Below are 27,200 nucleotides of genomic sequence, written 5' to 3'. Positions count from 1 at the left end.
AACTCTGCACCTTCCTCTGCACTGGAACTGCTGGTACCTCTCTCACCTCTGTGGTCAAATGTCTATGAATTTTTAAAGGAAATTAGGGAGGTTGTCATAATAGCTCAGATTTTTGGACTAATTATGTTTCCAGGCCAATACATCACACTTCAAAGGAGATGATGGGGCACAAAAGCAAACTACAATGTGCAGTCACTAAGGTAACACAGCACAGCCCATAATAGATGGAAATTCTTCCATGGTACTGTCAGGCAATCAATATCTGTCCTGAGAGTATGAAGTGTTGAAGCTTTGATCTTTACACGAAGAACTCCTTTGGCAGAACAGTTACAATTATCTCACTGTAATTTGTCAAGGATATGGAAAAGGAAGAGCCTGCAAGGTAATATGTGTGGAGAGTTCCAGTTCAGCCCAGAAGAAATTTTTGCCTCTATGAAATAAATTAACTTCTTTGGAATTTGTAGTGATGTTCTGGTAATTATCAGCCACAGGTAATTCTTGGCTGATGGTGCCTTTGTAGTGCTGCAGATGTTGATGTAAGTCACAAGAACCACAAGAAAAACACAATAATTGTAATCTTTTTGTCTAGGTTGGTGTCTTGGATAGACAAAAAATACTGGTCCTGCTGAGACACTTCTATGACAGAAGGCCCATGACTGATGAGTGGGAACTCTGCAACCCCAGAGAATGTGAGCACATGGGGTGTTTCAGTTGTGGTTAAAATGCTGGGAGTGTTTAAGGCTGGATGGTTCAGATATGTTTTATAAGTGTTACCAAAAAAGGGACCCAAATGATTGCTGTGACCTGTACAGCAGAATTTGCAAGCACCTTTGGCAAACTGTGATGCAATGTTCAGAAATGCTTCAGCATCCAAAAGTTCTCCTGGCTACAAAATTCTGAAGTATTTTTGGGAAATAGAATTAAAGAAAGACTCTTTTTGAAACAATTTTTCTTTCTTACTGGGCAATATAAGAAGTTAATTTTGTGTTTGTACTAAAATACCTCCAGAAAGAAAGAGAAAAAATGGAGGGAATCATCTGTATGAAAGTAAAATATTTTAAAGATATTGGACATTAATTAATTGCTGAGATCAAATGCAAGGCAAATTACATGTCTCCTTCTTAGTGTAGACAATGATGAAATATTTATTTCAAAGGAAAAGTGGTGTAATACGTAGCCAGAAGAGCAGATCTCTGCAGGTAAAGATATTATTCTGAAGTTTTGTGCTCCTGAGATGTGTCTTTGCAGAAGATACTTTCTGGTAGTTTGTATTTACTTGGCATTACCTTTCTTTTTAAAATTTCCTTTTGCAATACTGGAGAACATAAAACCAGTGGACACTATCAGCTTACACTTTTTGGTTTTTTTTGTTTTAGGGCCAATAATTGAGCTGCAAGATATTAATCTTATGGATTTCTGGGGAAGCCTTGGTGACCAGGAAGTTTGTGAGGAACTCAGTGAAAATTTGGTCTTGTCTGAAATGGAAATTTCTGAGGTAGAGATTTTAGGAAGTGAACCTGTAGATGATGACAGGCAAGAGACTGACAGAATGAGCACCAGCGTTGCAGAAGAAGTTGTTGAAGAAATGGGCACGAGTGAAACTGAGACTGGAGGAATTTCCAGGGAGGAAAATGAAGCAGAAGAGCCAAGTGCTTCTGAAGTGGGCAAGGAAGGTGAGGATGCCATGTCAGCAGAGGAAAGCACTGGCCTTGAAGCTGCTGATTTGGATGGAGAACCTGGATCTGGAGAACCAGAGGAACCCATCCTGGATGGTGAGCCTGAGACAGAAACAAAACCAGAAGAAGATTATACTTCAGCTGGAGAGCTTGGATCAGAAGGGCAAGTTAGTGAAGAGGACAATGAAGTTACAGAGACAACACCTGAAGGTACAAGCAGTGGCCTTGAAGCTGCTGATTTGGATGGAGAACCTGGATCTGGAGAACCAGAGGAATCCATCCTGGATAGTGAGCCTGAGACAGAAACTAAACCAGAAGAAGATTATACTTCAGCTGGAGAGCTTGGATCAGAAGGGCAAGTTAGTGAAGAGGACAATGAAGTTACAGAGACAACACCTGAAGGTACAAGCACGGCCTCAGGAGATGGAGCTGTGACAGACACAGATGTCACTGATTCCCAACAGGACACTCCAGCTGCAGAGGCTGTGAAAGAAACCTCTGCAAGCAACGAGAGCCAGTCTGACCAACAGACAAGCTCAGAGGCAAGACTGCAGGATGAGAGCCTTCTGCATGACCAGGGTAAAGGTAAAGTGTTTTCTGTTTTCTGACAGACCTTAATCATTTTCTATGTATATGATTAGATTGGTTTAACTACAGGGTGTTTTAAATCCATTTCAAAACCATGTGAGTGATTTCTGAGTAGAGAAGACCATAAGCTTTGCTATCTTCTCAGCATGGTGTTTTCTGCCAAGGCTTCAGAGTTTATTCCTCTCACAGGATGGCAGGTGAGTCACTTTGCTGGTGATCTGTATTCAAGGCCCTGAGCAGACACTTTAATTCAAGTAGGGACTTTGTGAAGCAGGAGCATTTTTATAATAAGGAGAAACTTTATGTTCTGTTTCACTCTGTAATATTACCATAGCAAGATAGGAACCTGAGCACATTAAATCTAGAAATTACTTAAATAACTTTTAGACTGTGACTGCCTATAGGGAGATGTGCTATGAGATCATCTAGCAGGAACCTTTTCTTTTAATCTCTCACTGTGTTTCCAAAGGATGATCCTACTTCATTGTCTACAAAGCCTTTGTTCTAGGAAGGCTGTGATCAGACAACTGTGTTTCAAAGAGGTATTTTCTTAAACATCCTAGAAGCACCAACCTCCTTGTTAGCACTCTGTGAATACTCTTGTGTCTCACGGTTTAGAGCACTGCAAGGACTGGGTCTGCATTGTCTGAACAATCCAGTGACAGGTCCATTATGTAAAGCTGATGGTACAGCCCCCTGGTAACTACAGCTTTCTGTGGTAACTTCCAGTGCACAGCACTACCCTGTCCTTAGTCAGTCCTTGGATGTGCATCCTGTCTGTCTGGGACAGCAGTCCCTCAATGAGGTCTTTGTCTCAGACAGCCCCCTGCTGAGTAACAGCAATTCCAGCTCACCTGTAGTCAGGGTTTGACCTGGCTGTGGGATGGCATCCATGCCAGACTGGATCTGCAGAGCTACTATTAGAACAGCATAAGCAGATTAAGGCCTTTACTCAGCATGGAGTCAGTCTGTATTCAGCCATAATTTCCCTGGATAGGAAGTGCAGGATTGAGGGCTGTGCTGATAGCTGCCACGTGGTTGGCTTTAGGGCAGCATTTGGCTTCCTGTGACACACTGTGCTTTCTGCCTTTCAGACTCAGGTCCCAGCGTGGCAGAGATTCAGAACAGTCAGGATTCTTGTACTAAGATCTCTGCTGCAAGCTGCCTCACCCCGCCACAGTTTGTACAGCTCATGGACAATTTTGTTGGTGAAGACATTCCTCTGCCTATTGTGAAGAGGCTTACTGTATTTATCAAAGCAGAATATGAACAGACAGAAGAGGAAAAAGTGAAACAACGAGAAAAAGTAAATATTGATAAGTTTTGCTGATCCCATGTCCAAACAAAAACCAAGCAAATGCCCACAAACACTTTGCAAAGTCAACTGTTAATCTGATGCTGGCACAGCTCTCCACTTGCAGCCTTGCATCCCCTGTTCCTTCAGGAGACCTTTTACCCCTTTGTTGTCCTACAGATCTCCCTCCCTAGCCCTCAGCTCTGGAAGTGATGACAGACTCATCCTGTTAGAGGTTGTCTGTCTGTCCTAGAGCCGAGCTCAGTGAGACAACAGTTGATAGTTAATTGTGAAAGAGCCCAAAACATTCCATTCTGCTTATTCACCTTTACAATAGCCAAGAACCTGATCTCTGACCTACTGCACTGGCATGTACATAGGAGGTTGTGGATGTTTGGGGAGGATTTTAAAACAAGTGTGTTTGGGTTTGCTATGTGCATGGCTGGATGTGAATGTGCACAGGCTTATTTGGTTTTAAGTTACAAGTTGCTCTTGCCATGTGTTGAAAAAAAAAAAATTCTCCTTCCTCATGCCCAGCATCAGTGTGCCTCATATCACTTCAGGTCTGTTTTGTGGTGCATTTCCCAAGCTGTGTTTTCCTCAGATCTCCTTCTGGTTTCCCTCTGTGCTGCTGACCTAATTTGAATGAGATATTGGACCTGACGGCTCCACAGTCCTCACTGAACACAGCACACACTGCCAGTGTTTTGGCTTTTGAGAGAATTCCACTCCAGCCAGTTATGCTTCTATGCTGGGTTTAGAGGACAAATGGTAACATGTATTTGCTTGTAGCCTACACACTTCAGGGCAGCACCAGCAAAATAACAGTGTACAGAAATAGGAACTGTCATGTCTCTGGATGTCACTGACAAGGCTGTGGTTAGCTCTTGCTGAGGAGACATTTGTGTTCTGGGAAACTTGCACTTACCTGAGCTGACATCACCTTAAATCCAGCACAGGCTTCATTTGTTCACTGTGAAATAACTCTGCAGTGCTGGTCCTGCCTGGTAAACTGAACTGTCCCCTGTGTTTAGTGTTTCTAAGTTATCTCCCAGGTTTAATGATTCATCTCTAGGTCTGAGCTGTGTATGTACAGATTCAGCCTGGCCCATAGGAATGATGTGATTGGCACAACCACTGCAGAGTGTGTCCACACTTGTGTAGTGTCCCCATTTGTGTAGTGTCCCCATTTGTGTAGTGTCCAGGAGTTACCAAACAGCAGCTGTTCCTCTGTTGCAGGTTCAGCGCACGTCTCACCTGGCCCAAAGGAAACAGCTTTTGGAGGCACTGTTTGAAAAGTGGGACAGCAAAGCATGTGGGTTTCTGGAACTGGAAGAGGTGATTGCTGTTCTGAGCACATTCAAGGGACACATGGGAAAAGAGGCCTTGATGAAGGGTAAGGAAAAAATCTCTGCTCTGTGAGAGCAACACAGGAGGCCTTCAACCATTCAGTGACAGGGCTAATGAGGCTGTTGCAAGCACCAGTTTGGTTTTGCAAGCAGTCATAAGCATACACAGTATGAGGTGTAAAATGGAAAGGAACAGTTACCCAGACCTATTTGTTAATGCATTGCTCCATCCCCTCCTCCTGTGCAAGATTCCCAGGCAAAGAAGTCGCCCAATGTTTTAATGACACTATGAGTTGAAAAATTATTTCAGCTGTAACATGCAATGTATACATGTGATATGGCAGTGAAAAAGCACACATAAAGCCTGAGGACATGTTTGCACTTTTAGTCCAGTCCATCTGTGTTATCTAGCTATTTTTAATAGATACATTTTGCTGTGCTTCCAGCAGGAATGTACCTCACAGGAGAGAACAGCTTTCCTTATAGATCTCAAATAGCCTGTAGTTATCCACACTGTCACACAGCTCTTATGAATTACAAAGCAGCTTTGAGTATCACTTCTCTGTTGGTTATTTCACTGCATAAACTTAGCAAATTTGGTCCTTGATAGAAAAGGCTTTAGTCCAGCAGAAGTGTTGCAGGTTCACCTGAACTGTCTGGCAGCCTCGTGCATATTAACTTGTGGGCATAAGGTGCCCTGAAACACTGTATTGGCAATTAAGAATATGTCTGCATGTGTGCTTGGGTGGAAGTGTCTGTTTTTTTAATCTCCATGCTCGTCTTCATGTTGCTTGTTCTGCTGCAAATCACTAAAAATGGCTCACTTTGGCAACCACCAAAATCCCTTTATCCTTTAGCTCACTGAAGGCAGCTGGTGGGGTGGGGAGCACACCAGTGTGTCACTGTTAATCATCTCCAGGCTGTCCAGCCAGGAGAAACTGGCAGTTCACTGCTCTCTTGCATTCAAAGCATGCCAGAACATACCATGGAAATATGGAAGGACACAGTCCCTTCCATGAAGGGCTCATAAACTAAAGGACAAATAAATAGAAAGGGAGAATAGCAAAATCAATACCACCTACCAGCAGCATGAATTATTTCTAGCAGCCTCAACCTAATCTCTCAAGGATGTGGGACAAGCAGGTTTGGGGGAAGGGTTCACAGACATTGCACTTCTCCTGGATGGAAACACAGAGTAAAAAGTGAGTAGAATTATTTGATTGTCCTTGCAAGTGAAAAGTGCAACATTAGATATAAAGAGGAAAATAATTCATTATGCTGTGGCTCAGTAGTGAAGGAAGTGATCATAGCACATTCAACCTCATGTCTATTTATTTCTGCATCCCTTTCTTCAAAGTGAGGAGAAAGTGGAGGTAAAAATCAAAATATTTTATATGATCAAAAAAATTCTCCATCCTAGTTCTGTCAGAAAATCAGAAATTAAATTAGAATAGTGAATGTTCCTTAGATGATGGGCTGGATAAGACAGCATTAAGCGTCATGGCCCCACCATGATTGAGGCCAAGTTAGTACTTGCTACTTCTTCAGCTACAATCTGTGATAATGATGATAAAATGGTTTGGATTGGAAGGCACCTGTAAAGATCATCTAGTCCAACACCCTGCCATGAGCAGGGACATCTTCCCTGATTTGAAAACAGGATGCAGAAAGAATGATGGAAGCATCATCAGTGAACCCCGGGCTCCGGGAGCCAGCAGCGCCTGCACGTTGCTCAGGCTGTGCAAGAGCACCCCCGTGAGCCCAGAGCCGGGGCTGGGCAGAGCCCTGACAGACCGGCTGCGGAGCTCAGCAGCAGCAGGACAGAAGCCAGGGCTGTGCGGGATTCCTGCTCACGGGAGGGAAGCAGGCATCTAGAGAAAAGCATGCGTCCAGTCTGGAAACTGGAGATTGCCTGCTAGTGTGCCCATTTCCATGTAGGAGACAGCTAAAAAGAAACCTAGAAGTATGGGCTGGAACCTGTTTAGGTCTTGTTTTGAATTTTGCAAAACTGATGAATCAACTAAATTTTCCCTGCCTTATTTTCTATTTTATTTTTTACTAGCAAAGGAAGAGCTTTGCTCCCAATACCCACAAATCAGTAAAGTGGGCAAGCTGTCCCCAAAGGCATTCCAGATTTTCCTTGAATTAATTGCTTCCAAGTTCACTGGCAATGAGGATGAAACTATGGATAACTTGGTGAGATTCCTGACCACAAGTGTGGAACAAAGTCACACCACAAGCTTGCAAAGCTCAGCCAGGAGGAAATGGCTGCAGGATATCCAGAAAGCAGCTGAGACCAGTGGAACAAGCATGGAACCAGTGTACAAAGCAGTGATGAAGGCCCTGTCCCAGGTAGCATCCTTGCTCTGCCAGTACTGAAGGAATCTCAGGAATGATTTTGTCTCACTTATGGAAGAGCTGGCTCAGGGCAGCTGTAGTTTTGGAGCTTCTGAAATGAAACACACCAGAGTTGGTTTGGGACAAAGATAGTTAATTTTACAGCTGCAACTTTAGCTGTTTTTCTCACCATTAAAGCCCTCCTCAAAGCCAAACTTCTGTCAGTGTAGCTGAAGTGTTATTGCAGTATTGTCTAGGTTTGTCAATGTGGCAACTCTGGTACTTGTTTGGTTTTTTCTTAAGGGAATCTCCTATTGGAGAAGAAATCCATAGGACTTTTTCTTAGGCACAGATTATAGTTAGGGATTATTTTTCTATTTACTCCTCCCCATCAGCAACAGGAAAAAGGAAATCAGTTTCCCTTGCCAATCAAAACACCGAGTGTTTGTGTTTGTCACAGAGTGCACCTGCAGAGACACAGCCACATCATGGGGTTGGTGACACACAAACTCGGTGATCCAGAGCAGCATCTCAGCAAAAATTAAACGAGTGCTAAGTGCATTAATTAAGTGCCAGTGGCTAATGTACAGACTGTAATGGGAAACATTTGGTTGCTAGGACATGGAAGCCCATGGGGATAACAAGAAGATCAGTGCATATATTGCCCTTTTGGAAGAGGACCAGCTCTCCCCAGAGCAGGGACAGGTTCTGCTGCGCTACGTGGCCTGCACTGCAGATCATGCTCCCTACCTACTAAACCAAGCACTGCACAGAGACATGAAAGGAGTCAGGTAAGAAAAGCTGCAAATACCTGTTCCTTTTCCTCTAAACTGTTTGGGATGTATGGGGCAGTGTTTGGGGTGCTCTGGGAACTGACACTGATGGAGTACTCCAGAGAGGAAATCTTCCAAGAGATGTTGTGAAATTATCCAATATCCTATACGTGTCCCTATACTCCGCATGGTCTGCTTAGAACTGCTCTGTTTGGGATTTCACTCCTTTCCTTGGGGAGATTAGCTCACAGTCTAATAAATCTCACCCTTTAGCAAATGTCTGTGGCATTGGGCCTACATTCTCTTCTTTAAAAATTAATTCCCTTATGCCAGTTTATATCCACAGGATATTTTTGAGAACAATGCCTTTCCTTCCCTAGTGTTTATGCTATAAACAGCTTTCATGCTTCTTCACTTGTCATTTGTAAAAGCCAGACATATTTGTCTCTTTAAACATTGCTGCCTCTAACCTATTAAATGTAACTGCTGCTTGCTTCTGTGTTCCTTTTCATTCCATTCATTAGCTGATGTTTTTAAAATGTCCTAATGATGAAAGGTGCCTCTTTATTACCACTGCCTTTGGGATGCAAGTGGTAAATGTGGTATTGCTGAGTGTGGTCAGGGTATGGGGCTCACACCTTCCTTCTCTGATGCCAGAAAACAGGGAGAGATCAAAGCTGCAGTATTTACTGTTTCACTAAAGGTTTTCTGCTCCTCCTGACAAACCTCATCATAAATTTATATTTCAGCTTTGCAGCCATTGACCAGGGAAAGCCAATCTATGTTCCAAAAGTCCAGCACCATGGAAACATTCAATTCTGGAACTCTGACCTCCCTGAGGAGAAGAGGAAAGGTTCACTCCTGGTGCTGCCCCTGTATGATGCTCATTGGAGAGTTTTTGGCATTCTAGGACTTGACACTCTTCAGGACCAGTGTCATAAATCCATCTTTCTGACCCATGAGATCACTTTCTATGAGGTGGGCACCATCAGAAAGCAGTTTGTTACTCCAACCTGCAAAAAAACTTGTGAATTTTACATGTTTGTTCTGAGTAAATGTAAGATGTACAATTAAAAAAAAATATCTGTGGGTCCCTTTCTGCAGCATATGGTGAAAGTGGTGTAAGGAGAGCACCGTATCAATATCCTGCTGATTAGCATCTTATCTGAAATTTATTATGAGGTATCACTTCATCAATAATTTATTTAATCTTCTCCTGACTAGGATGTTAATTGACCTTTTTTGCAAGTCCAAAGGTAGCAGCTTTTATTTCCTGAAGCTCTCAATCACATATTTGTGTTCATTTCTATAAAATTACACTAAACCTTACCTTTTATGTGGTGGAATAATCAAAAGTGACAGCTCTCCGGATTTCTTTGGGATGCTCTTTGGGATCAGCCTCACTGTGGATGCCTCATGTGGGCAGCAGGGAGCGCAGCAAGCCAACCTTACCGGTCCGTTTGGCTATTTCCACTAAAAATCAGCTCTGTCTGCTTGAGGACTTGGCCGTGACCGGGTACTGAGTACCTCGGGGCATTATTTGATAAGGGACATTTCACAGTCACTTTTCCGCTTTACAAATTCTGATTAAAGCAATTTGTTACAACATGAACATTTCCCCAGCTTTTTTCTCCAAAATTGTGTGAAATTGTCTGGCTCACTTGGAGGATTCTGCTTTCACAGGGAGTTTGTCATGCATTCAGCAAAGCCTACCACCACATCTGCATGCGGGAAAATATCCTACAAGTGGCTGTCACTGCTCTGGACTGGTTGTATCCCAGGACACCCAGCATCCACGCTGTCACAACCTATCTGGTGGAACCTGGCACAGACAAGGTACTGCAGAGAAAAGGTCTGTAAGCATCAGGGGCTCAAAGGCTGCTTTAGAGAGGAAGTGCCATCTCTAGCTGCCTGTGTTTTTCCAGTGGTTTTATCATTAAAGCTGAAGCCTGCACAAGATTCTTGTGCCTGCTCATGCAACAAAAGGCCTACAAAGATAAAGATGGAAGATTCCCTCTGTAAAGGAGATCCCTCTTCATTCTTTTCGTCCTCCCAAGTAAAAGAATTCAAGAGCACTGCTAGTATGGCCCTTTCTCCATATGAAAAGGGTGTGTTCTCCTACTTCAGTGCTTGCTGCTGCATAGCAACCAATAGAGCAGAGCTCTACACCCATCCATCCCTCCATACATCCATCTATAGCTTTGCTGTCTGAGGCTTCCACTAAGGGAAATGCTTCTCTCTGGAGATCCTCTGCATGTCAAAATTATGGTATTTTATAGGGACAAGAGAATGCTCTAGCTAATATATTAGCTCTTTGTTCTGAACTTATGTCAGCAGCCAAATGTAAATACAGCTCAGGAAGTGACTGGTTCCCAATTAGCCAGCCTGTAAAAGCAGCCCCACGCCATGCAGGTCATATTCCAGTTGTTCAGCAGCCACTCGGGCCCTGGGAAGCTTGTCACTTCATGTACCAGTGAGTTAGGAAGACAAAAAGTATATGCAATATTTAGGACTGATCCCGTGTCATCCCAAAGTCTGTATGACATCTGCTGCAGTCATAATTCAGCTGCTTCCTCTGATAAGCATGGTTTATGTTGGCAGTGTTCTGTTGTCATTCCAGGCTCAGCACTGTTCCCTTGTTAGCTGCCTGATAGCCAGGTCACTCACTCTCCTCTGTGCTTTTCATGTGTCAAGACACAGTGACACAAACATGACATGAGAATGGACTGCAAGAAGATGGGAAAAAGACTGGAAACCTCTAGGCCTGTGGGTGTTCCTCAGTGTGGAGTCTGGGGTGGATTAAACAGTCTGGCTGAGGGAGGTGCAGGGCACATTCTTCACTCATCTCTGGGAATAAAGCTAAGCAGTGTTGGGAGATGTCTTTAAACAATCCCATTGCTCTTGAATGTACATGGGAGTTTCCTATAAGAAACCATTTCCTCCTTCTCCAAGCTTCAAAATATCTGTTCCTTTCTTGGATGCAGCTAAATCTTTCTTTTCTCTCTGGCAGAACTATGCTCTGTGCAAGATGATCACTACAGATAACGCAGGACAAAAGGAAATCCACAGGTCTCCTGTGGTTCTCCTCAGAGAGGAAAACCTCCTCAGGTAGGCTCCAGCACCTCCAAAGGGTCTGGTCCCCTCTCTCTTTGACTTAACCTGCACCAGGCTGACCCACATTACACGAAGCCCCTGGTAGAGCAGCCCTGAGTGTCTGCCTGCAGCTCTCTCAGTATCAAGACTTCTGGTGTGTATGCACAGGGCACTGAACTGTGAAGGCTGAGGAGTATTTTCAATTTGACTTTAGGCTGAAAAAACTTCTGACTTAATACTTACCAGCTGAGCTGCCAAGGTTTGCAGGATTGCAGCCTACACTGAACCATTTGCTCTTTAGAATAATCTGTATTTTTTCCTGGCCATATTAGTCTCATTTCCTTCAATTCTCTGTTTCCTTCCACTGCCAAGATCCTCAGACTTGTCTTTTAAGCATATCATCCTTGTTGTCAAAGTTGCTTGAACAGCCATTTGCTGTTCCAGCAGCTGTTTTTACTTTCTGTAAAACTGTTGAGAAAAAATGTCAGTGCAGTTAGAAACAGCAAACTGCTTTTAAAGCAAGATTTGTTAAATTCTCATGATTTTCAGCAATCACCTTGATTAAGCAATATTGTGTTCCCAGTGCTATTTTTTCCTTTGTGTACATGCCTTGAATGATACTTAGAGCTGTGCAAATTTCAGTTCAAGGAAAAAGCTATGATTTAGTAATGTAATACCTTTATTTTAACAAAGAGATGAATGGCATCTTAAATATGCTAAGTAAATCACCAAAGCAAACGAGGATTGTAAATCCTAGCACATTTCATTCCAGAGATTACCTGTTCAAGTGCACAGACAGTTCAGAGGTCACTCTCACTTCTGTCTATGGAGAACACCACATCACAGTACCTCTCCATGACCTATCAAGACAAACTCTTGGCATATTTGATATCAGCATTGGACAGCACAAGAAATTACCACCTCAGGAACAGAAAGACCTGCAGAAAATGCTAAAGATGGCCCAAGCTGCCTGCTCAGAGATCCTGGAGAGGTTTCTACAGGAAAGAGAACCAACACAAGTGCTGGGTATTGTGCATACAGATGTGAGATAGTTTTTGGGGGTGAAATTAGGAATCTCAGTAAAACTATATTGAAAGTATCCTTCCTACAAGTATGGAAAGAGAAATACAAATCCTTGGTATATACAAACTACTCCTGAGCAAGCCTCAGAGCTTAGCAGAGTGGAGTTAAACAGAATGGGCAGATTTTAACTCTGGCTCAGAGGGCACTTGGTGCTGAAATCAAAGGTGTGAAGCAGACACCTTGTTGCCCTCAGGGATCTAGCACATAGACTGTCAGTCAGTAATGTAACTCCTGAGTAGCAGATGTTTCTGAGCAGCTTCTTGAGAGGTTTGTTTTTGACTGCAGAGGCAGAACGTGTGGCAACTCTGAGGCACGCAGGGATTCTGTTCCACCGGTTCATGCTGCAGGAGCTGCGTGAGTGTGTCCAGAAACTCAGTGCTGAGAGCTTTGCTAGAATGAAGAGCTGTGCAGAGCCCCCAGCTCTGGTACACGATGTGGTTAAGGCTGTGCTGCTGCTTTTGCATCCAGACTGGAAGGGCTCAGAGGAGATTGAGAGCTGGAGTCAGTGTAAACTGGTGAGAATTCAAATTCTTTAGAGTTTGCTTTGTATTATTCCTCCTCCAAGAAGATGCAGTGGAATTTGCCAAGGGGGAAATGGCAGGGAAATAATTAATTGCCTATAGATTTCCTATATTTTTCATCTATCTTTTATTCTGTAAGCTTTTCACAAACACCCTAATCTTTTTGTTCTCTGCATTGCAGAAACTCGATGACAATTTGATTCAGGAGATTTATTGCTTTGATCCAACTGCTTCATCTGTGCAAGTTCAAGCAGAGCTGCTGCTGGATCTCATCACTGGTAAATATCATAAACTCATTGGGAGGTTACCAGGCACAGTTCAACAATGAAACCGTGTCAATGGCAACATTCAGCTGAGTGCTTTTAGGGGCCTTACTTCAGAAATTAACTTTGATTTCACAATAGATGAAACAATATGTAACGGGTCCTCAATATCAGCAGTCTTTTTTGGTCAATAGAAATGAACCTGTTAAATTTACACTCAAAATTCACTGCCTTCAGGAAAGGGGAGCAATCAGCTTTGAAACCTTCCAGAACAAGTGATCTCATTGTAAACCTCCCGATAAGCATGAAGAATGAGGGTTCTTTTGGCAAGTAGTGTGTAAAGACATATGAAGAATGATGGTTCTTTTGGCAAGCAAGTCTGCTTCAGACCTCTGTGCCCTGCCCTAGGGACTGACCCATCTCCAAACAGGAGCACACAGTGTGATCCCTCCTCTTCATAAACACCATCTGCCAAGTGCTCAGTGTACTCATGGGCCACAGACAGGAGCTCTTTGTCAGTCTGTCTTTTTCTCCTTTAATGAACCTGAGCTTTTTTTGGTGCCAGAGCAGTCAAGAGGCAGTTATTATTATTATTTGCAATATCTCTGTAAGAGAAATTACTTGTTCTTGTTGAGATCTCTCTCTTCATGATCTAATACCAGTCTGAGAGGCCTGTTAAAAGCCAAATGTGGACAAGAGTTATTGCTTTAGCTGGGGATATTTATCAACAGTACCCTGCCTGCTGATAAAGAGTAAACACTTGAGGCAGTGATAGTTCCTTCTCATGTGTTCTACTCATATATATTAAACTAATTCACTGGAAAGAACAAAACAGGCCTAGAGCATCCAGTTTTGTGACAGTTAGGGGTGCTGATGTAATTAGATTAAAGAATGTAGCTTTGGAAACTGCAGATGTGCTAGGAGAGGTTGGTTTCCCAGGATGGAACCTATTCTGAGAGAGCAGTGTCAGATCAGGGGTGTGAATGCAGGTATAACTCACGCTTATGGGAATTCCTTTAAAATGAACATCAGATAATGTCCATATGTTCCAAATATAAACCTGCAGGTTTAGCATTAAAATATAGCAGAGCACTTTGTACAAGAGTCTACCCACCACAAAATAAGATAAATTATAGTGGAAAGTCAGCACTGGACAGGTCACTGTCACAAGATAGCTGTGTGCTTTTCAAAGCATCACCAGTCCTGGGATTACTGGATTCAGGATAAACTCTGTTGAGGGGATGACCTTCTGTTCTTGTGGCAACACTGCTCATGGTTTTGGCTTTCCCTGTTGTATTTCCAGCTGTTTTTTTGTTGCAGGTGTCCCTCAAGCAGCAGTGTGGCAGCAGGACTCTGCTCCAGTCCAGTACCTGTGCCAGTGGCTTCACACCTGCCTGGCGCTTGTGGAGATCACAAAGAGCCAACACACTGAAAAAACACATCCTTAGCCCCTTTTGGCATCCAGTTCTACTGTGCCTTCAATTAAATCTCTTAATTTCTCATCTAACTCTTGTGATTCTGGTGTTTCACATATTTTATTAAATTAACTGTTGATTTTCTATTTTTTATGCATAGGCACTAGTATTTGTTGTTAAAATGGCTTAAATCTGTTTGGGGTTATTAGTTAAGATGACAGGGCGTCTGTTAAGGATTACCAAGAAAAAGCAATAGAAACATTAAAGGGAAGAATTTTGCCAGTATAGCTACCAAATTTTAAAGCCTTAATAAAAGTTTTATGGGATTTTAAAATTAATTCTGATGGGAAAACAAGAGGCAGGGACATCTTTATGGCTCCCAAGTTACAAGGCTCATAAATGACACAGCATTAATTTTCAAGGTTCAGTCTCCTTAAAGGACCTTTTAGGAATAACTTTAAATAAAGGTTGTTAATCAGCATTTTGTAATGTTCATCTGAACACGTTGCAGAAAAGCCCAATACTATTATTAAAACACGAAAAGCTTTCTTATTGGGATAAAGCTTAAGATTACAGCAACTGCACTGTCTACAGTGAGATTTAATCTTTCCAATAACGTCCCTTTTGGCACAATCACTTTTTTAATAACATTTTGGGAAATTAAACTCCTCTTTCAGTCTTTAGCGGGAAACAAACGACAGGTCAGTGATGGGGGGAGGTACCAGCGAGGCTCCTCAGCCTCGGCCCGGGAGCGTCTCGGGGGCTTTTCCCCCTCAGGGCTTCTCCCTCCTCCGGGACCTTTCCCGCCGCTGCCCTGAGGCGCCCCCGGCTCCCCGCGCTGCTCCCTCAGGGAGCGCCCGCCATCTCCCTTCCCCGATCAGCACTTTCGCCCCTCCACAACGAGCTGTTAAAAAAAAAAAATCCCCCGCCGCCTCCAGCCCCCTCCACCCGCTCTCCGCTTCCCTCCCGGAGCGGGACCGCGGCACGGTGCCGTGAGGGTCCCCGGGGCGGGCGGGGAGGACTCGGCCGCGAGGAATCTGTGGCCGCGGAACGGCAGCGGCTGCGCGGGGGAGGCGGCCCGACAAGATGGCGGCGCTGGGCAAGCAGTGAGTGCCGGCTGGGCCGGGGCGGGCGGGCCCCGCCGGGCCGCGGGCAGCGCTCGGGGGGGATCTGGGGCCGCGCTGAGGGCAGGGGCGAGCGCTGCAAAACTCTCGCGCAGGGACTCGCTTGTCCCAGGTGTCCGCCGCGCGGCCTTGCTGTGTTGGCCTGGCTTTAAAACTGTGTTTATTAAAAACAAGCAGACCTCAGCGGGCAGGCGCGGGAGGGTGCGGGGGTGTTTTTCACTCGTGCGGAGGAGAATCCCCTCAGTGTTCCCTCACACCTCGGGCACCTAGCGGCTCTGCTCGGCCTCCGCGGCCGGGTCGGACGGAGCTGAGGGCGGGCTCCGGGCTCGCGGGGCAAACGGCGGGCACAGCCATGGGCTGGTACCCCACAATGGTCGGTGTGGGTTCGGCCATGCGCCCTGCGGCGAGCTGTTGACTCAGTGATGCACTCCGGGAAACGCAGCTGGGCGAGGAACCCCCGAGTTAGAGGTTGCTCAGCGCCGAAAGGAAGTGGGTTTAGCACAGAGGTGGACTTTGTCAGCAGGAGGGTTGTTTGTGTGTGGTTAATTAATCTCAGTGCGACATAATCTGACTTGTCCTTTGCCGTAGCACCTGTGGTGACATTGCCAGCAAAACATGAAATTACAGCACTGCAAACATAGGCATGGAACAGTGCTTGGTATAGACTGAGACTAAATCACTTCAGATTAAACAGCTGGCATTTAAAACAAATTCTTGCTTGTCTGAGAGAGAAAAGAAAATTAATTGGATAACTCTGGACAAGAGGGATTTGTGTCCCAATTTAGGACAATCATTGCATCCAGAAACTTTTCCTGGGAAGCTGGCTGGTGTGCTCTGCTGCAAAGGCTGCTCACATATAACTTCCATACATTATGCTGACCTTTTACTTCTCAAATGGTAAATGGCAGAATTTTTGTTTGGAATGTGCTATGTTGTAAGTGATGCTAAAGGTAACTTTTTTTTTTTTCCCTCTAGATATGGGCTTATTATGCCCAAAAAGTTGCCACAGAAAAATCTTGTTTCAAAGAAGCTCTCAGTGTTTGCAGATGAGTCAGATGAAGAGGTCAGTTCAACAATTTTCTTCTGAAATTTGTGTTCTGCAAATTTATTTGTGTCCAACCCTTAATGGCTGCATCAGGTTTTGGCAGTGTCATTAGTATGTGTGTCATCAGTTTGGATTTGAGTGTGAAACATGATCTGTATTTTCTTTAGTACACATTTCATGGAAGTAGTGAGTTTTTGTTACTTTCTGTCAACTCTTCCAGAAATTCAAAATCTCTTTGCCAGAATTAACTGTAACTTTTAAAGAGATTTGTTGGCTGTCACTGGTGAATGCCTGCAAATAGAAAGACCAGTAATAATCAACAGGTCTCACTCAAATACTAAGTGTGGTAGTTATGTGTGTTTTATCCTTTAGCTCATTCCACCCAAATTTGATGTAATTGATTTTATACTGTTCATACTGGGAGCAAAAGCAAAGCTGTGCAGCCCAAAAGTTCTACAGCAAGAGAAGATGTATGATATTGTGTGAGAGTGTTCTTTTCTGTAATCCTTAATTTTTAATTTTTTAAAGTATTAGGCTCTCTCTGTACCTGCCCCAGCAGAGGGCACTGTGTGCTGTGTGAATCCCACCTGGATGTGCTGCTGGAAGCAGGGGAAGTGCCCAGGAACAGGCTGGGCTATGGCCTGGGGCCCTTTCAGAACCTGTGCTCCAAACACGTTCTTTCCTCCCTAGAGCTTCACTCCAGGCTTGCTCTCTTGGGTGGTGGAGAAAAACAATGCTAATAAAGCATCAAATAATTTTGGTCGGTTTCTGACTCACCAAAATACTTACTTTTAAAATCTGTTTTTATTTTAATGAACTAGCAGTTGTTAATTTTATGTCACAGAACGCCTGAATTTAGCAATTCCCAGCCTGTGTGTACCTGGTTCCATTAGAAAATCTGGAATGTTGCTGTTGAAGGTGTCTGAGCTCCTTTTTTACAGGGCAGGAGAGGACTGAGATCCTTTCTAGTGATGTCCACTTAGCCCTCAACATGAAACTGCCTCAGTGCAGCTTGCAGGAAACAAATGTGTTTTAAATCTGATCTCTTCCCTCACTTAGCTGTGATCCTCAGAGGTGCATCCCTCCACTGTGGCTGTAAAGAGAGGCTTTCCTTTAGCTACAGCTGCTGGAGGTGGTGATGGAGCACTTCCCCTCTTAGATGGGTTTTGGTGTCTTTCTCTGCATTGAGGATCTGACCCCACATTTTCCACATCCCAGGAATAAACTTCATTTAATCTGTTGTCATTAAATGTTGTGTGGCAGGTTTGGGAACCTCCCTTAGGGGATGTCTTGGCTTTTTTCACTTCTTCATTTTCTCTTGATATCTAAACATTGAAACAAAAGAATGAATGTTAGTCATTCTAGTAAAAAAAAAAATATATGATGCTGTCTGCCAGCTTTTGGCTTAACATCTCAAGTATCCTCCCTTTCAGAAAAGCTGACAGATTCACTGTCAGAGTCTGTTACAAAAGCTCTTAAAAGTTGTTGTGCTCATCAGTATGGTACATACCCAGCAAAAAGTAATAATCTCATAACTGCCTTTATCAAAGAAGATTGTTGTTTTTTTTAAAAAAATCAGAATTACTTTATTAGTTCAGTAATGATTTCAGAGCTTTTCAAGATAAGGAGCAGCATTTGGGAGGGGTTTCATTTCCTGTCTGCTACTTTATCAGTCAGAACTACATCTCAAATGTCTGGAGATTATGTATTTTTAACTGAACTCTAATAAAGTTTGTGCTGGGAAATCTGCAGACCTGACTTGTGTGTGATTATATATTAGATACCAAACTTCTGCTCCCTTTTTTTTAACGTTACTATGCATTTTTCACTCAGATTTTGCCTCAACTCTTGCTGAAGGAATTTGGATTTTTTTTCCTTGTGGTTAAGTACATTAATGGCTGTTGGTTGCTGAAGGTGGTCTTTGTGTTAGTTCATAAGAAACAGAGCATCTGGGAAGGAAATTTTCTGGAAATACAGTGTTGACTGGGAAAAAGTGGCTTTTCAGGTGGCTTGTGTGATGTTCATTGTTTGTTTTTACCTTTGGAGTTTAGTTGAAGTTATCTCTGTGGTACAGCAGATAAAATTTCTGGTTTGTGATTGTACCAGTATTACCCTGTGTATGTGCCTGTACTGTACCAGTCTTTCAAAACTGATTTGTTAATACAGGATGAAAAAAATAACTGTAAATAGACCTCATTAGGTGCTAAATTCGGGAGGGAAGTTGTGAGGCCAGTGTGAGCAGTTCTGTGAATGCATCAGCTGGATTTGGTGGGGTTTTTAGTGACCACCTGAAAGATAAATGGAGTGTTTAAGCAGGCAGAAGCTGAAAAGAAGCAGAAAACTTATCTTCTTGTAGGCTCAGATTGTTGATTTTGCTTCCATTCCTTTGCAACTTTTCAAAGGAAAAGTGTGATTAAAAGGATTTGCTGAGTAATTGATGGTGCTGACCAGAGATTTTGCAACAGCTTGCATGCAAAGTAAGACTGGGTAGAGTAAAAAGGGGCTCCTATAAAAGTTTTCTGAGAAGGAGGAAGTGGAAAAGAATCAAGATGATGTGTGTAAAATCGAGGATGATTCAGAGAAGTAAGGTGATGTTGCCATTTTTCATAGTATGAGCAGTAGGTTGTGTTATGGAATTACCAAGTAACTGGTTTAATATAAACAAGAGGAAGTTGTCTAGTTAAGGTGTGGAACTCCTTGCCCCAGGATACTGTGGCATGGCCAGAAATATAAATGGATTCAGAAATGGATTAGTGAAATCAAGGGAGGCTCTTGGTGTCAAACAATGGTTCAGGTGCATCCTTCAGTTCAGGAAGTCCTTGGTCTGGTTTCTGGGAACTAGGATGGAATGCTGAGAAAAGCTAATTCTGTATACATTACTTGTTTTTCATGTTCATTCTCTTGGTCTTCTGCTAGTAGCCATGACTCATGCTGTGTGTGAATTGAGAGGAATCTGTTGCCTGATGTGATTTTTGTTTTTTAACTCCATGAAGGCTGGAGTCTCACGTGCAGGTTGTGCTTGCATTGTACAGTTCTCTGTGAGGGTGGGCCATAAGGATTCACTCCTAAATCCATGTACATGAGGGTGTGAGTAGCTCATTTTAGAGTGAGAAGGAGCTAAGAAATGGAAAGAACGATGAGAAATGTTAGCAGATTGGGGTAATTCATTGTTTGGGGTTTTTTTAATAACCTTTCAGTTGTGTACAAGCTGTCTTCCATGGTCTGGTAGCAGTGGTGGACTGGAGAGCCTCATTTCTCAGAGTTCCTTGGTTTGCATGGATTCTATGTCCTTTCACAGGATAGGGTTAAAACATTTTCTCCTTTCAGAAAATATTGAACTATAAGCTTTGTGCTTCAGAAGAATAGCTTGGCTAGAGGGAGGGAAAAAGTATGAGACAGATTGCTGGGCTTAAAGGGCCTTTAATAAATGGGCAGTTGATAAGTAAAACAATACAAAAGGACGGGAAGTTCTCATCTATCAGAGCTCACAGCACAACAGGAAATTGTCCACCATAAACCATTGGGGAAGATGTTTGTTTTCTGTAAACTTACTGCCAGTCTGGAGAAATGGCAGATGGACTTCTTTACCATCATATGTCCCATAATGAGGATTATGTATTATGTTAGTGTTTACCTAATCTTTGTAGATCAGTGCATTTATTCCATGTAGGCAGACAAAGAAAACATTCTAAGCAGGTTTTCAAATGTTTTGGTGGAATGGAGCTTGTTCTGTAAATGTAACTGCAGAATCTGTTTTGTTTTTCACTGAGCCCCTGCTTTCTGGAATAGTGCAGGGGAGATTCTTCACTGTCGAGGTACCTTTTGTTAAACCAGTGTAAGAGTTTGCCACAGAGGAAACCTTCAGGGTGGCCCTCAGTGTGTCAAACAAAGGACCATCTTCTTTCTCAAGAACCAGGAGGAAATTGAGGTTTTCTGTGTAATGCTGATGTGTGTTCTATGTTAATTTAAAATGGCTGTTTATGGTTTGTACTGACTCATTTATAGCCTTTTCAGAAGAAGGTGTATGTTGTAAAATTAAGTACAGCATTGTAAACTATTCCTAGAACATTAGTTCTTCAAAAATTAAGAGTTCTTCAGTGTTGAAAGCAGAGGTAAACATGAGATGAATGAAGCCAGAATTCTTGTAGGTTTTAAACTAAATAATCCACTATCTACTTCCCCCAGTCAACCAACCAACCAGCTGCATAAATAAATAAATAAGGGACTGTATCCAATTCTAGTCCAAATAATCAGCAACAACAAATTACAGAATCTCTGCCTTTTTTAAATGTGACACAGAGCATGTATTAGTCAAAGTTGCAAAACTTGGGAAGCTGCCAAAATGCAAAAGGATTTTTCCTTCCTATTTCTGCTTTTTAAGATTAAGAGATATTTAATTACATAAACAAGGATACAAGTCCTGCCATTATGGTGGATCTGTTTAATAAACACTATTATCTATTGGTTGAGGAAAGATAGATATGTAGTTTAGGTCAAAACTAATTAAAAGAAAAAAGTAAATAAAATTCAAAGCTTTTTTTGTAAAAGACAGTATGACTATAAAGCATATTTTCAACAGGGATCTGTTTCTTCATGGGAAAGATTCATATTGCTATTTTGTAGCATGCTTATCTTGAGAAATTAGACAGTAACATTTGAAGTACATGCTGTTTAGCTGTGTTCTTATTTCTGAAAATACACAACTAATGAAACAAATGAGACTTGAACTAAATACCAAATCCTTGCAGAATTTTGTATTTAACTATGAATTTTTTCATGTAATTGTCAGTATCTCTGCTTGTGACTGCTACATCTCTGCTGGATATGCAGGAAGAATTCAGTATTTTCTGAATCACACCTGTCTGTAATTGGACTGTTATATAGTTGTTTATTAGAATGGTAGAAAAAGAACCTGTGTCAATGTAATTAATTTTGTTTCTGCAATGTGTCCTTCCTACAGCCAACTGTTGGGGAAAGTCTTCAGAAAGAGGCACTGAAAAAGCAAGCAATGAAACAGGTAAGAGACTATTTTTAATTTATTCTCAATGTCCTGATGGGTAGGTTTATATTAGAGATCTGTTTGAATTATAATATGGGAACCAAATATTTGAAAATAGTAAAGATTTCATTATTATTTTCATATCTTTTCTTCTCCTCCTCCCTGTTTTTGTTTTAGACTAAATTGGAGATTCAGAAGGCTTTAGAAGAAGATGCTACAGTATATGAATATGACAGTATTTATGATGAAATGCAGCAGAAGAAGAAAGAAAGCAGTGCCAAAATGTTAGCTGGAAATGATGACAAAAGGGTCAGTACCTGAGAATGTATCCTGTCTGTTCAACTCTCTCTGCTTGGGGTAACCATGACTGGTTAATTTGTAAACGTCAAAGCATTGCTGGCTTATCCTGGCCAGTGATACTTTCATTGCTACTTATTCTAGTTCATTTAAAGGCCCTTGTCAGGTTCTGGGGATCAAAGGAAGCCTCCCACTCCTTAAAAGAAGGGCAAGGCTGTTACAGCTAGGAAGACAGAGGGATGAAAAATGAAGAAAACATTTATTTTCATTTAGAGTGAAAATCCTCCTAGTCAAAGAGGGATGACTGTTTTGAATGAATACAGCAGCCTCTCTTGGTGCTGTGAAATGTGCTGTGTTAGGGGTCTGAGAGGAATGGCAGTTTGTTTAGGATAGCTGTCAGTCAGAGGGAGAACACATTAGAGCAGCTCCTGACAGTTTTCTTCCATTACCAACTTAATTCAACATCATCAATCCCAATTTGTGTTTTATCAGCCACCACAATTACTTCTCAGCATGGTAACTTTTTGCCCTTCTACCTCAGCCCAGATACATCCACAATATCCTCAAAGCAGCTGAGATTAGGAAGAAGGAACAAGAAAGGCGAATGGAAAGAAAAATTCAGAAAGAGCGTGAAATGGAAGGAGGAGAGTTTGCAGACAAAGAGGCCTTTGTGACTTCAGCCTATAAGAAGAAGCTGCAAGAAAGAGCTGAGGAGGAGGAGAGAGAAAGAAGAGAATCAGCTCTCGAGGGTGAGATTCATAGTGAAATAATTGTCCTGAAAAAGAAGTAGGGCCTTGTTCATTATGTACAATATATTCATCTGGTGGTCTCCATGTGATGCTTGAGATAATTAAAATCAAAGAGGACCAGATTAGCTGATCCTGAATCAGATCAACCTTGGTCTGTTACTTTCCTCTGCACGTGTTACAGATGGAACAGAGGAAGCTCCTCTGTTTGTGTGTCAGTACTGTTTGGGTGGGTGCTTTAATTTTTGAGGGAGGGTCAGTTGTTGAAGGAAGACTCTTAAGCCTGGGGTACAATGATGTTTCCAGTCCTTACCTCAGACATTCTGGTCAGGATCAGGAGTAGATGTGAAGCACAGGATGTAGGATCATTAGCTAATGATGGAAGGGATCTCTGAAGGTCCAGCTGCCTGCTCCAAGCATGGCCTGCTGTGAGGCCAAATCAGGTCACTCTGAGCTTTTTCCACTTTGGATTTGAAACCTCCAGGATGGAAATTGCAGTTGTGGTGGTGTGTACCAGTTGTGAGTTGTGTGTGACGAGTATTTGTGGCACAGTAAACCCAACCTCCCTTCCTTTCTCTCAGCATACCTGGATGTGACCAAACAGAAGGATCTCAGTGGATTCTACAGACATCTTTTAAACCAGCGTGTGGGGGAAGAAGAGATGCCTAAATGCAGCTTCCGTGAAGCCAGGTAGGATGTGATTCCAGCAGGGTTTCAGGTATGGAAACCAGCACCTGGCTGTTTGTGCTTCTGTATTCACTGGAAGATTAGACAGAGCCCTAAAACAGTGATAAGGTAAACTGGAAATTTCATACAGCTGATTAACTGAATTATTTGGTAAATAACTAATGATCATCAGTGACACAGAAATGAAACAAGCAGGGTAGTGATGCTGTCTGAAAGGTATCAAGAGGACAGTTATGATTGTAATCCTGCTTGGTATTATTCTAACCTACATTTTCTTTGGTTTACATAATATTTAGCAATCTGTATAAGTTACACATTTTTAATCATGAGGAAGACAGAAGGTAAAATAGTGAACATAGCAGTAAGTCATAGGAAATGAATATGCTCTGAATTTCCTGTAAAGAATGTGTCTCTTCACTTTGTACTTACTCCACATTTAGTTGCATAAAACTGAGTGTTGATACTGTGGTAAAAGGATATGAATCAAATATATACGAAATCCAGTGGGAGTCTTTTGCATATGTGAACATTCCAAAGCAAAGTAATGAGATGAGACTGAATTATTTAGGTGTTTAAAATGGTAACATTCTGCCCTGTGGGTAAATGTGATGAAGGGGATATTTTTTGTATGCAGCAATTGATAATTTGAGACAATTAACTCAGGTTAAACCTCGTTTCATAGAAGTTTAAAGCATGGATGTCACTAGTTAAGTGTTTGCTATCACAAATAAAATGCAGCTTTCATCAAGAGATCTTCTAGATCTAAGATTGTATTGTTAGAAAGCAAATTCTTAGCCCAAGTGGAGAAAGTGATCACTGAAGTTTCTCAGCTGCCTGAAAGAAAGGAGTTCTCCATGAAGTCTTCAGGATGATGTGATTTTGTACTGTATAGAGAGCATTTGAAATGATGTTGTTTAATCTTACAAATTAAGGAAACTTCCTTTAGTGACACATACAATTAATTCAGGGGAAACAAATAGTCCTGTAGATGGTGTTTCCAGCAAGGCTTTCAAAAGCCTTATATTAATTTTGTTCTTATTCATGGTGATGCAGCAGGATACAGAGAGGAAACAGTTCCATTTTTAGATCTCAGAAGTGTCCCTAAAGTGAGTCCCACCTTTGAGTTGGATTACTAGGTAAATTACCAAGCTTTTCAGTGTAGTTTTTAGTTGTTGTTCATAGGCTGTCCATACCTTCGAGCATTCAGCAGACACAGAGTCTCACTGGGGGTGTGCTGACTCATGAGAGCCCCACAGGCTGTTCTGGAGCTCTGTGATTAAATGGAAGAGACGTGGCTTGTGTGAGTGAACATGGATTTCCTCATCAGTCAGAAGAGAGTGGCAAAGCATAACTCCCTCCATGGGTCAGCATTTTGCATGTAAGAATATTTGAGCTGTAAAAAGTTACTAATTTCTGTCTAGCCACAAGTGAGATCTTCAGAAATACTGGATCAAAAGAACACGTTCCTCTCTCTGTCCACAAAACACACAACCTGCTTCTTCCCTGGATAATTATTTGATGTGAACAGAGGACCAAACACATAGGAAAACCTGTAACTTGCCAGCAGGCTTACACAGGAACACAAATCAGTGGTTTTTTTCCTCAGATGGAGGCTGCACATACTTTACCATAGCCAGACTCTTTTAGATAAATTCCTCAGGTCACATTCACCAGTGAGCCAGGTATGGATACTTTGTGCTGGAATCCTGGAACCTGAGCCACAGACAGATTTGCTTTCTTAGACTTTTCAGCAGCATCTTTTGCCTAAGTCCTGACCAGAAGTCAGTTTGTAGAAAAGTCCAAGATTTCAGGCTTTTTAATGTTGTTATTCTTTTCTAATGTCAAAAATGTAGGATAAAGGAAGAAAAACCTGACAGCCAGGATGAAGCCAACGAAAGGAACAAATGCCCGTTGGAAAGTCAAAGAGTGAAGCCCTCTAAGAAAGAAAATAATCCAGATGCTGATACCGACCTAGGAACTGATAGTAGTGATGATGACAAGAGACACAAGCATAGTAAAGTGAATTTGAAAAAGAAGAAAAGAAGGGAGAACTCTGTGAGCAGTGAAGAGGAGGTTAAACATCACAAAAGCCAGAGGCATTCCAGGTCACCAAGCTCATCCAGTGGGGAGGAAGAGCCACGCACCAAAGCCCAAACAAGTCACCAGAGGGGAGAGAGCAGGCCAGGCAGAAGGGGGAGTGATGAACAGAACAGGGAAAAGGATTATGAGAGAAGTAGAACCCATGAAAAGGATCACCAGAGGGAAAGGGAAGAGCGACACAGGCATGGGGATCACACTAGTAGAGATCACTACAGGAGGAGGGAAGATCAAGATGATAAACAAAGGGGGAAGGAAAGAAAAGAGAGAGAGGGGCATAGCAGAGAATGGAGGAGGGCAAAGGAGAGAGAGGAGAAGGGCTCAGAGAAGGAGCGAGAGAGAGAAAGAACCAGAAATGATAAAGATAGATATAATGACAGAGAGAAGGAGAGAGGAGAGAAATACAGGGAAAGGGAAGATCATGCAAAGGAAAGGAGAGAGAAGTATGGCAGTGAGGAAAAGAAATACAGAGAGAGGAGAGAAGGTAGTCCTGCATCTTTGGAAAAAGATGGAGAGAGTGATCTGGGAAAAGAGAGAAAGGGAAAAGACAGAGAGGTGGATGAGAAGGGAAGCCTCAGCTCTGGAATGTCTGAGCAGAAACGTAAAGCTGGAGAAGAAGGGGAGAAAGATGAGAAAGAACAAGCGCAGAAAGCACCTGAGACCCTGAGCAAATTTGCCAAAAGGAGCAACGAGGAGACAGTGATGTCAGCACGGGACCGGTACCTGGCCCGGCAGATGGCCCGGGTCAGCAGCAAGCCCTACATCGAGAAGGAGGAGGATTGATGGCCCTGGGCTGTCAGGCAAGAGCCACTGCTGTGCAGATCCTTGTACAGAAAAGGTTATCCTACCTATTATTCCTGGCTTTCCTTTGAGAAGTTGTGTGTCCCTTAAGAGAACAACGTTTGGAATGGATCAGTGGGTCTCTTGACACACACCCTTTGCACAGCTGAAATGTTAAATGTGGCTGACTGTCCACCCTGCTCTTCAGTACATGTCCTTGGTACATGAAGATTTTGGACAGACCTGGGAGTGTTAAACAGTGTAAAGTGAGAATGCATCCCCCTGCTCCTTTCAGCAGCCAAAACAGTGAGCTCTGCTGAAACAAAGGTGTTCTCAGCCCCTAGGAGGACTCATTGCCCTTACTGCTCTCAAAAATGGGGAGCAAACTCATAAAAGTGTGTGAAAAAGCAAGAAAACCAACCTGAATAATGACCTAGGAGAGTTCTGTTTGTAGAGTGGAGTTCTGTAAGATATATGCATATTGAGGTATAAATTTTGTATTATGTGTGGGTTTTGGTCTGGGGACCTGATGTACAGAAACAGTCAATAAAGTGTAAGATCCATATTGGATCAAATGTGTGGGTCTTTTTTTTGTGTGTAGGTTATTTTACTGCATCTTTTTTGCATGGAATAAGGTAGATGAGTCTGTTTTCATATATTACAGTTTAAGTGATAGATTTGTCGTATAAACCTTCTGTCCAAAGGTTCGTATTCAAGAATAAAATTATCTTCCAGCTAGGTAAGTAGGATGTCTGGCAGTGGTCATAGCTTTTAGAATACGTTTTCAACACCTTTTTAATTGTCCCTTTCACTTTTTTTCTGTTGCAAGTTTATCACATGCTAGAGTAAGGTGTACTTCTAGATAAAAAAAAAAAAAAGGTTTTGAGATTGGTGTTTCCCTAATGATTTTTTTCAGCAGACTGAGCAATGAAACAAAGTGTGAGCAAAATTAAATGTAAATTATGCCACTTTATAAAGGCTTGGAATGAGTTTTATATATCAGCTAATCAAGTAGTTAAGCACAAACTCCAGT

The 27,200-nt window shown here is 42.4% G+C and overlaps 2 protein-coding genes across 13 annotated transcripts in view; both read left to right on the top strand.

Moving 5' to 3' along the window:
• EFCAB5 (EF-hand calcium binding domain 5) overlaps positions 1-14,484 on the top strand; it is a 35,975-nt gene extending 21,491 nt beyond the window's left edge. For 9 of the 10 annotated variants that reach the window (XM_064394680.1, XM_064394672.1, XM_064394679.1 and 6 more), the window contains 13 exons: positions 590-689; positions 1,377-2,261; positions 3,359-3,570; positions 4,798-4,954; positions 6,970-7,259; positions 7,863-8,035; positions 8,767-8,995; positions 9,701-9,853; positions 11,028-11,125; positions 11,883-12,136; positions 12,479-12,708; positions 12,896-12,992; positions 14,298-14,484. In XM_064394680.1, coding sequence (XP_064250750.1) covers positions 590-689; positions 1,377-2,261; positions 3,359-3,570; positions 4,798-4,954; positions 6,970-7,259; positions 7,863-8,035; positions 8,767-8,995; positions 9,701-9,853; positions 11,028-11,125; positions 11,883-12,136; positions 12,479-12,708; positions 12,896-12,992; positions 14,298-14,425 — 3,006 coding nt within the window. In that variant the 3' untranslated portion in view covers positions 14,426-14,484. The remainder of the gene's footprint in view (positions 1-589; positions 690-1,376; positions 2,262-3,358; positions 3,571-4,797; positions 4,955-6,969; positions 7,260-7,862; positions 8,036-8,766; positions 8,996-9,700; positions 9,854-11,027; positions 11,126-11,882; positions 12,137-12,478; positions 12,709-12,895; positions 12,993-14,297) is intronic. The other variant, XM_064394678.1, reaches the window with a different exon arrangement.
• A 917-nt stretch (positions 14,485-15,401) lies between these two features.
• Positions 15,402-26,742, top strand: NSRP1 (nuclear speckle splicing regulatory protein 1). 3 transcript variants are annotated; one of them, XM_064394684.1, is made up of 7 exons: positions 15,402-15,498; positions 16,492-16,579; positions 21,522-21,578; positions 21,738-21,869; positions 22,399-22,606; positions 23,185-23,293; positions 25,144-26,742. In XM_064394684.1, exons 1-7 carry the CDS (start codon positions 15,479-15,481, stop codon positions 26,168-26,170), a joined length of 1,641 nt encoding a protein of 546 aa, XP_064250754.1. In that variant the 5' UTR covers positions 15,402-15,478; the 3' UTR covers positions 26,171-26,742. The 3 variants fall into 3 exon arrangements, with proteins under 3 accessions (XP_064250754.1, XP_064250755.1, XP_064250756.1); XM_064394685.1 differs by lacking the exon at positions 15,402-15,498 and adding an exon at positions 15,896-16,005; XM_064394686.1 differs by lacking the exon at positions 15,402-15,498 and adding an exon at positions 16,037-16,413.
• The last annotated feature ends 458 nt before the right edge of the window (positions 26,743-27,200 follow it).

Source organism: Passer domesticus, chromosome 19 (genome assembly GCF_036417665.1).
Source record: "Passer domesticus isolate bPasDom1 chromosome 19, bPasDom1.hap1, whole genome shotgun sequence".
Classification (NCBI taxonomy): Eukaryota; Metazoa; Chordata; class Aves; order Passeriformes; family Passeridae; genus Passer; species Passer domesticus.
Note: the sequence above shows the minus strand (reverse complement) of the source record. Positions and strands in the feature narration are given on the sequence as shown.

Coding starts and splice junctions, on each gene's coding strand:
- NSRP1 (XM_064394684.1), top strand. CDS start 15,479: ATGGCGGCGCTGGGCAAGCA. Junction 22,607..23,184: donor AAGAGAATCAGCTCTCGAGG/GTGAGATTCATA, acceptor CCTTTCTCTCAG/CATACCTGGATGTGACCAAA. Junction 23,294..25,143: donor TGCAGCTTCCGTGAAGCCAG/GTAGGATGTGAT, acceptor TCAAAAATGTAG/GATAAAGGAAGAAAAACCTG.